Here is an 8,976-nt window from a genome sequence, read left to right on the forward strand (position 1 = left end):
GGGCAGCACCGTCCCCACAGGGAGCTTTCCCCCGAGCCCACCCTGCGGCCCCGGCTGCCGCCCCGCCACGCCACGACGCTGGGGCCAAACCCCGCGCGAGGGCAGAAAAAGGTGCCACCGCCGGGGCGCGGAGCTGGGCCGGCCCGGGGGTGTGCGAGGGCAACAGCCCGAGTGCGGGGAGGACGAGCCGGGGTGCGCAGGGGACACGGCGGGGCAGCTGTGACCGAACACCCCCGCGGGCGGGCGGGGCGGCGGGAGGATGCGCGGTGCGGAGGGGCGCGGGGCGGGGGGAGGGGGGCCGCGGAGGAGCGCGGAGGAGGGCGCAGCGCGGCCCCGCCCGGCGCGGCCCCCGCCCGGCGCCGCTCGGCCTCCGCGGGGGCGACCAGAGCCGGGCCGCTGCGGGCCAGCACGGACCGCCGCGCCCCGCCCCGCTCCGCGCCGCAGCCATGGCCCGGGGCTCGCCCGCCGCCCGCCGCCGCGCCGCGCCGCGCCTGCTGGCAGCGCTCCTGGGTAAGGGGCGCGGGGGGGGGCACCGGGCAGCCGGGGGGCTGCGGGGCCCCGCTCCTCCCCGGGTACCGCCGGCGTCCTGCTGCCCCCCCACCCCCGCCGGCTGCCCCCGGGGTGCGCCCTGGGGACCCGCGGGCACCTCCGGCGGCCCGGTGGGGGGTGGCTCCGCGGGCTTCCCCCGGCTTCCAGCCGCCCCCTCGTCTTCCCGAGGCGGGGTGACCCTCGCTAAGCCGCCCTCCCTTCGCGCTCAGCTGCTTTGCATCTGGCCCGCCTGCACCGCAAGGAATCGGACGCTGCCGCTCAGAGGAATTTCCCGTCCACAGGCGCTAATGCAATTATCTCATCTCTGCTCTGCAGACGGAGAGTCCGAAGCACTGAGGATAAGTGACTTGTCCAAGGTGACTTCGCAGCCGAGTTCAAGAGCGGACTCTGAAGTCCTGGGTCCAGCCCCCTGCCCTGCCTGCATCAGTCGCTAACATCGCCAGAGCTTTCTTCTGTGAGCACTGCGGCTGCATCCTGCTTTGCCCTGCTCCGCTCTGCTGCTCTGTGAGCAGGGACCGCTGCTACCTGCCTGCTAACACGAACTGAGAAAATAGCCGTAGGGACGCAATGCACTGCTTCAACGCAGCCACCGGCACGCCTGCCGACAGGTCTTTTTTTTTTTTTTTTTTTTTTTTTACAGTTCATTTTGTAAAACAACCATTTGCATGCGCTTCTCCCCAGCGCGGGGACAAACCCATACTGCAGGGCTGCTGCTTGGAGCATGATGCCCAGACCTGTGTCTGGGGATGCCTGATGTCCCCCAGCTCCAGGGTGGAGGAACGAGTTTGCAGCCGTCCCCTCCCCGCTGCGGCCCCTGGGGCTGGTTCCAAGTGACCTGCATCAGTCCTCATGCACTGGCTCCACTTCTGCTCGTGTAGGTCATCCTTGTGTCAATGGGCATCCAGAGCCTGAAACCAAGGGCTGTCTTTGCAGCACTTGCTGTTGGGAAACTCCCTTGAGAGGCATTTTAGAGGGCATAGTTCTTAAGTTTGTTTTAAGTGAGCTGCAGACACAAAAAGACATGTAAGTACCTGACTCCCTGCAGGATTTGGGTGCTGGTCCCTGGTTGGACGTGCCTCCTCAGATAGATGCACTGCAAGCTGCTTTTGGCATGGGGCTGGCAGTGGGGTGGTAGGAGAGACTTGGAGACGTTGGAGACCGGGGCACTTGAGGGTCTGGGGTCCAGGGCTTGGTGGTGGAAACCTTGTCCCACAGGTTGCTCAGGTGGGCTGGAAGCCTGGAGGGGGAGGTGGGAAGGGGAGAGTTTCTGGGCAGGTCTCTGTTTGTGTGTTTTGGGGATGCCGTGCTCTCCAGGGAGTGGCAGTGGGCTCCTGGCTGCACCAGGGAGCCACAGCACAGCTTTTTCCATGCGAGCCTGGGTGTCCTGTCCCAGAGCACATCATGCCTGGGCTCAGACTGGCCTGGATGCTCCACCCTTCTCACCTCGGTGGAGAGGAGCCTGGCCAGCCTGCCAGGCATGGCGTGCTGTCTGTGCCAGGAAGTCCCATTGATTTTTATGGGCAATGAAAGTTTTTATGGAGCAGCTTTCTCACAGATGGTGGAGGCATCCTGTGGCTTTTCCATTAGGGCACTAGTTCCCAGAGTGGGTTCCTGGCAGGAGGCTGCTGGCAGTCCGTGGGGGGTAAGTCCCAGGCTGCACGCCCAGCCCTACGGCACATAGCTCAGTGGCTCTGGGACCCCTCGTAAGGGGGGTTTGCCCCAGGGGCTCACCCTCTGCGAGAGCAAAGAGCAGACAGCCGAGGGTCTGGCAGCAGCAAGAGTGGCTGCTCCCTGGTCCCCCTTCCCTGTCTGTTGGGGAAAGCTTGTGCCTGCAGGTATGGGAGGTAGCCTGGAGCCCCCAGGAGGGGCTTGTCCTGCACACTGACGGTTGGGTCTCTGGTGGTGCAAAGTGCAGCCGCTTTGGGCATGCAGAAAAGTAACGGTGGCAGCTGGTGTGGCAGGTTCAGTCAGTAATCTCCCAGTGTCTTTTCCTCTGTGCTTTATTTAGTGGTAACATATCACTTCTGTCTTCCTGAGACCACAGCATGACAGGAACAAGATCAGCCTCTGTTTACCCCACACATTCAATTCGGGTTACGTTCATGACATCGTAACAGTGGTAGACAGGATTAAAAGTTTTACAAGCTGCAAGGAATCGTCTTTCCTGTAAGTAACTGTCCCCTTGCAGTACAGTGCCTGCTCAGGCATACCTGCAGAGCCAGGCAGCCCTCTGCTAAGTCTTACTCCAGGTAGCAGCATGATTCCCCGGGGACAATCCTGGCTGCAAAGTCCCCTCTGTAGCATCCCCGAGGCTGGTCTTTGAGCCTGACAATTGCAGGAGACCTCCATCTGGTGGGAACCACTCCCTGACGTTAGCTAAAGCCTCAAGCAAAATGAAAAGTGCTTCTTGGTAAAGTTAAATAACTCGTTCCCTGCAGTGCTTGCAATGCAGTACTGCAGCAGGGCCCGAAGCCCAGGATGCAGGGCTCTCGGGCTTGGCTTGGTCTGCGATGTGCCTGGGGAGTTGTTAGCATGGGCATGTGTGGAAGAATAAATCCGCATCTGAAGCGGCTGCAGAGAGACGCGAATCTGAAGCTGAGGGCAGTGTATCCAAGTTAAGGTGTCAGTGGAGTTGGGGGCCAGCTTGTAGCTGTGGGAACAGCTGTATCCCCTTGTTTTGGTTGTCGGAGTGCCCAGGGAAAGCTCTGTAAGGATGTCTGGGTTCCTTTGGTGGCTGTCCCGTGTGATGGGGATGGGGAGTGGAGCTGCTCCCCTGGCCCGGGGCAGAGCATCCCTGTGTCCTCTGGAAAGGTTCATGTGGACATTGGTGGCTCAGCCCAGTGTGCAGGAGTGCAGTGCCAGTCCCCTGCATGGGACCCTGGGAGCTTTCGGGCATGCCCTCTGCTCTTGCAGCTGGGCTCGTACCTGCTCCTCAATGCATTTCTCCCTGCTGACGGGGAGGAGAGGAGCGGGAGAACTGTTCTGCAGTTTGAAGGTCATCTGTCAGCTACAGCGGGAAGCCAAGCTCTCTGCAAGGCAGGCGTGAGGGGATGCCGCTCCCGATGTCCGCACAGGCGCTGCAAGGAGCCTGCTGCACGGGCTGGCTGAGAGAGCCCGTGGCTGGGGTGGGGGACGGGCAGAGTGGCCGGCGTCCAGGACAGCAATGCTAATTAGTGCTCGAACTCCCTGCTTGAAGAACAGACAGCTCTGCTTTTGCTTTGGGCTTTTTTCCCCCCTCCTTTAAGGTTTAGCTGAAAGTCTTGCGGATAACATGCAAATCAGGGCTTTCATTTGCATACTTTATTTGTGGTGCTATTATGGTTCCCTTTGAATCCGTGCTGTCTCTGTGCATGCCAGCCAGCCCCTGCCCTTCCTCCAGGAGCCAGTCCGCCATCTCTGCCGAGCTGTCCTGGGGCCGGGGACAGGCCCGTTTGCTCCTGCCATGGCAGCCTGCCATGCCAAAGGGGACGAGGGGTAACAAACCCATCCCTGGGCTCTGGGAGGGGAGGAGAGCTGGGCTCATGACCCCTGGGCTGAGGCTGTGGGGAGGAGAAGGATGCTGTGGGCACCTGGCAGAGCCGGGAGCGGGACCGGGGGCGGGGGGGCGATGGCTGAGTCCCACTTCCCCCCCCATGTGCTCCCTGGGACGGGATGCCCACTGTGGCTGATGCTCCAGCCAGAGGCTGGGCTGCAGGGGAGAGAAGTGGTCCTTCCCATGCGCCGTTCTTCTCCCTGCCCCAGCTGCCTTGACGGTGCACGTCTGCAGCAGAGCCCGGTGGCAGGCTGGGCTGCATCATGGCCCCGGGAAGGACGGGTCTGCAGCAAGATGGGCTGCGTCCATGTCCTCACTCTGTCCTCCCCACTCTCTGCCAGGTTTGCATGTCTTTGCCATTGCCTTCGCCTTGGAGGTGTCGGTGGGGAAGACCAACACTGTGATGGCTCTGAACAACTCCAACGTCCTGCTGCCCTGCACCTTCACCACCTGCATAGGCTTTCACAACCTGGTCTTCACATGGCATTTCAACTCGACAGAGATGGTGGGTGGCTCTCTGGGCTTCGCCTCTTTTCCTGGCAGTCCTTTTGTACTTTTCCAGTGCAGACCAGCACTGCAGTTCTCAAGGAGCTCCCTTTCTCCTCTTGCAGGATGCCAGTCCCTCCGAGTGTCTCCAGCTCTGGGGGGGAAGTGGCTGTGCAAACAGGGTGACTCAAATACCCTGGCACATTTGTGCTTTTGGCATAAAGCTGCTCTGGATTTTCTGCTGCCCACAGGCTCATTTCTTTTCATAAATCGGCTGTTTGGGCGTAAGGCTGCACTTTGGGCAAAATAGAGTTAATTTCCTCCTCCTGCGCTTGCTCTGAAATACTGAAGGTATAGATTTGCTTCCTGCTGGGAATATTCTGCTCTTCAACTCTGTAGCAGGAGGGCTGGTTTAGAGCAGGTCTGTCCTCACAGGCTGGCTGGCCCTGGATTGCCCTAGAGCAAAGGGACTCTCTCTGCCCAGGGGTTCTCCCATTGTTTGCGTGGTCTGTAACATTGCTGCAGGGCAAGTAATATTGATAGGTTGCTTCCCCGGCGGGCTGTGCGTCAGGTCCCTCTCCGCAGCCATTTCTGCTTTAGTGGGGTGTGCTCAGATGCTTGGCCATGCGTATCTGTGCGTGCAGAGATGGGGCAGGGCACTGGCAGGACAACTCGAGCCTTTCCCTCACCTGGGGTTGTCGAGAGCCCAGCTGACCCTGTGTCCTGCATCCCTGGCTCTGCAGATTTACCACGGCAAGATAAAGAACAAAGCCTCAGAGCCCTTCCTCGTGGGACGCAACCCACGGGTTGAGTTTGTCGGCTCGACGACCGGGAAGGACAACAATATCTCCATCGTCCTGAAGAACGTGGAGTTCAGCGACGCTGGGAAATACACCTGCCATGTCAAGAACCCCAGGGAGAAGGATGCAGAGCACAACGCCACCATCTTCCTCACGGTGGTCCAGAAGAGTAAGTGCCGTCCGCAGGTCCTGTGCCCCGCGAATGGCACCGGGGCAGTAGGGATGCAAACCTGTGCTGACTCCACCTTGGCTGATGGTTGTGATGGCACACGGGGTGCCCTGGCCTCTTGGAGGTAGTTGGCATCGGTGAAGGGCAAGGCCTCATGCCCCTCTGTGCTGTGTGGAGGGGGTCGCTGCTTTGCGGGGGGGGTCCCTGCTCCCCTCCTGAGGCCCCTCAGCACCTTCTCTCCTGCAGTGGTGGAGGCAGACAACACCGTGACGCTCATCATCGTGGGCGTTGTGGGGGGGCTCATTGGCCTCCTCATCCTCTTCATGCTCGTCAAGAGGGTTGTCCTGTTCATCATCAAGAAGACCCAGGATGGGAAGTGAGTGTGGGTGCTGGTCCTGGCACCCTTTGGCATGTGCTGCCACAGGGCAGGGCTGCACGGGGCCGGGGTCGTGGCGAGAGGGGCTGGGGGGGGGCCGGGAGCTGTCAGCTGGCTGTGTGCTCTCCCCCAGGAAGGAATGTCTCGTGAGCTCATCAGGGAACGACAACACTGAGAATGGCTTGGCCGGCTCCAAGGCGGAACAAAAAGCACCACCAAAGGCATGAAGCAGCGGCGCCCTGAGCCCCGACCCGCCCAGCAGCGGGGAGGGTGGCCGGGGGACAAGCCTTTCCCTTTTGTTTTCTTTCCAAACTGCCAATGCTTGAGACATGTTTCTATTACACACGTGCCTGCAACCTGCACTGCTTCTTGGAAAAGACTTCGGCTGCCGTGGGGACTGGGAGCTTCTTGTGGACTTGGACTGGGATGTCGCTGGGACAGAGGGAGCTGTCTGCTCTGCTCTGAGTGAAGGCAAGAGGGTGCTGGGTGGGCAGGGAAGGGGCCAGGTGCTGGGCAGTACCTGGTCTGCAGCTGGGCAGGGGCCGTGCTGCACACGCTGCGCTCCTGAGGGTGCGGGGTGGTGGGTGGTCAGGGGTCCCGGCATGCCTGGGGTAGAGGCTGCGAGGAGCTTGGGGCGTCTTGTCGACTCTGTTGGTGCTGAGCTGGGCGGGCAGGAGCTGCCTGCCTCACGCGGAAGGTTTCTGGAGCAGAGCAAGGATGCACAAAACGCGCTGTAGAGATAGAGGCTCCTGCCTTTGCTGCATTTCTCGTGGGTCCGGCACAGGAGGAAGGGAGGAAGCAGGGCTGTTGCGACAGGGCTTGGCTTCAGCTCTGCTGTTAAGCACACTTGAAAACCAAATCAGCGAAAGGGCCATTGCTGTCAGGGCCGTCGTCTCTTCCCAGCAGGGGCTGGGTGCCATGCTCCCGCAGGCCTCGAGGTGCTTCGGTTCCTCCTGTGGCAGGGCTCGGGGGACCAGCAGCCAGGGATGGCCATGTCCTGGGGTCACCGCTGGCCAGCAGCGGGAGCAAGGCGGGGTGGAGCTCCATGTTTCGCACGCACTTTGCCCCCGCACAGGGCCGTCCCCTGGGAGCAGTGGGGGGCTTCTCCCCCAGACAGCCTTTTCGCGGGGCACTCCCTGGGTTTGTGCTGCTGCTCCTCTTACTCCTCCTCCCCTCTTTTTAAAGCTCAGCACGCAGAGCAGTGATGCTTTCGATGCTGACTCGTCAAGGCTTAACTCGTTACGTGGATCTTTTTTATATTAGACTCCAGTGGGAAAATGGCTGACTGTGTTTCCCTTTCACCCGAGGAGAACTGTGGCACTCCATCCACGATGCAGGGAGGGAGCACGGTCGAGCCCTGCCAAGGGGAGCCGGGCTAGGGCTGTGCCAGCCCCTTCTCGGGCCTGCCACCAGCCCGCTGGGTGACCCTGGGCAAGTTGCTCTGCCTCTCCATGCCTCAGTTTCCCCATCTGTAAAATGGGGATAATAATACTGCTCTACCTCACAGGGGTTATTGTGAGGCTTCCTCGGCTAACATTTGTGAAGTGCTTGGAGATCCTCAGATGAGGGGTGCCACAGAAAGGGTCTTTGCAGAGGGTACCCACAATGGGGACTCGGGCAACCCAGCCCCCTTCCCAAGGGCTGCAGCAGGTCGTGAGACATGAAGGGAACGAGCTGATCCTACAACTGAAGTTGACAATGTCCTTTACAATGTGATTTGTTCCCTGTTTCTCCTTTATTTGTGGGTATCTGTCAGTGAAGCTGCAGGACTGGCAGCTCCCCCGTCCCCACTCGAAACTGGGAATCAAAGCTGAGCCCCAGCTTCCGCGGCTGTGGGGGCTTGCACCTGGACAGAGGTGCCGGAGTGGAAGGTAGGCGAGGATTTGGTGGGCAAGGCAGACGAGGAAGGGTTAGGAGCTACCTTCTGTGGAGCCTGGTGTCGGAGAGGTCGGACCCCACCTGCCCGCTTGTGTGGGTGGTGGTACAGAGAGCACCTTGCAGCCTTTGCCCGGGTGCACGGGCAGCTGGCCATGCCCAGGCTGGGCTCAGGGGCACCCACCGGAGTGGGGCCTGCGTTTGGGACAGGAGACACGTACAGGCATCTGGCTCCAGGCGGGTTTCCTTGGCTGCTGGTTAGACCAGCAAGTGGGAGTCAGGACCCCGGGATTCCGGTCCCCTCTCTGAGGATCCATGGGACCCTCAGGCAAATCACTTGACTTCTCTGTGCTTCTGTTCCCCCATCTGTAGAATGGGGACGGTAAATCCGACCTACCTCACAGGAGGTGTGAGGCTCCCTGCATCGCTTTGCAAAGCGCCCCAAGATCCTGGGGCGAAAGGCACTCTGTAAATGCAAAGTATTGTTAATGTACCATTGTCACACATGAGAGTCTGGGCAGGAAGGTGTGAGACCTCCCAGTTGCCCCAAGAGACCCCCCAGTCCATCCTTGGAGGTGACCTCCCATGGGAGAGGACAGCGAGGGGAGGAAGGGATTTTTTTTTTTTTTTTAAAAGAACTATTTTTAGCTGTCCTAACCTGTTGGCCTTTTTTAGACGGTATCTGGACACAGTTCCACTTACCACAGGATATGCAATGCTGTACTATGCATGGATTACTCCTCTGGCTTGATGGAAAAAGTCACCATAACCAGTTTTTGAAATGTAACTATATGCATATGTGTGCGGGTGCTGTACGCAGCGCTGGGGGCTCCGGGGGAATAGGCTGGCTTGGGAGCTTGTGCCAGCTCCTGCGGGGTCCCTGCTGTCACAAGGGCTTTGGGGGGGCTGCAGAGGCTTTCCAGGGCACGCGGGGGAGAAGGCCCTGCTGGAGGCGCGGGCTGCAACAGACGCATATGTGTATAAGCATATATAAATACACGTAGGACATACCTGCAAATAAACACAGGATGTGTACAACATGCTGTGTGATGACTTACAGCACATTTTTGCACTGTAGAGGTTTAGTTAGCTTTGCCTTGAATGAAATAAAGTTTATGTTTACTAGAGAAACTCGCTGTAGTGTGGGTTGCTGTGGGCATCTATTTAGGCTTGCCATGAACCCCCTGGG

General features: G+C 59.8%; 1 protein-coding gene across 2 annotated transcripts; it reads left to right on the plus strand.

Moving 5' to 3' along the window:
- The first annotated feature begins 337 nt into the window (after positions 1 to 337).
- SCN4B (sodium voltage-gated channel beta subunit 4) lies at positions 338 to 8,918 on the plus strand. 2 transcript variants are annotated; one of them, XM_075774536.1, is made up of 5 exons: positions 338 to 510; positions 4,423 to 4,586; positions 5,311 to 5,536; positions 5,783 to 5,912; positions 6,046 to 8,918. In XM_075774536.1, exons 1-5 carry the CDS (start codon positions 447 to 449, stop codon positions 6,137 to 6,139), a joined length of 678 nt encoding a protein of 225 aa, XP_075630651.1. In that variant the 5' UTR covers positions 338 to 446; the 3' UTR covers positions 6,140 to 8,918. The 2 variants fall into 2 exon arrangements, with proteins under 2 accessions (XP_075630651.1, XP_075630652.1); XM_075774537.1 differs by lacking the exon at positions 338 to 510 and adding an exon at positions 963 to 1,157.
- Positions 8,919 to 8,976: the final 58 nt, after the last annotated feature.

This window comes from Balearica regulorum, chromosome 23 (genome assembly GCF_011004875.1).
Source record: "Balearica regulorum gibbericeps isolate bBalReg1 chromosome 23, bBalReg1.pri, whole genome shotgun sequence".
In the NCBI taxonomy this organism is placed as follows: domain Eukaryota; kingdom Metazoa; phylum Chordata; class Aves; order Gruiformes; family Gruidae; genus Balearica; species Balearica regulorum.

Bases quoted from the DNA above. Each gene is read 5' to 3' on its own strand.
- SCN4B (XM_075774536.1), top strand. From the start codon at position 447: ATGGCCCGGGGCTCGCCCGCCGCCCGCCGCCGCGCCGCGCCGCGCCTG. The intron at 511-4,422 runs GTAAGGGGCGCG...ACTCTCTGCCAG, and splicing joins CCTGCTGGCAGCGCTCCTGG to GTTTGCATGTCTTTGCCATT. The intron at 4,587-5,310 runs GTGGGTGGCTCT...CTGGCTCTGCAG, and splicing joins ATTTCAACTCGACAGAGATG to ATTTACCACGGCAAGATAAA.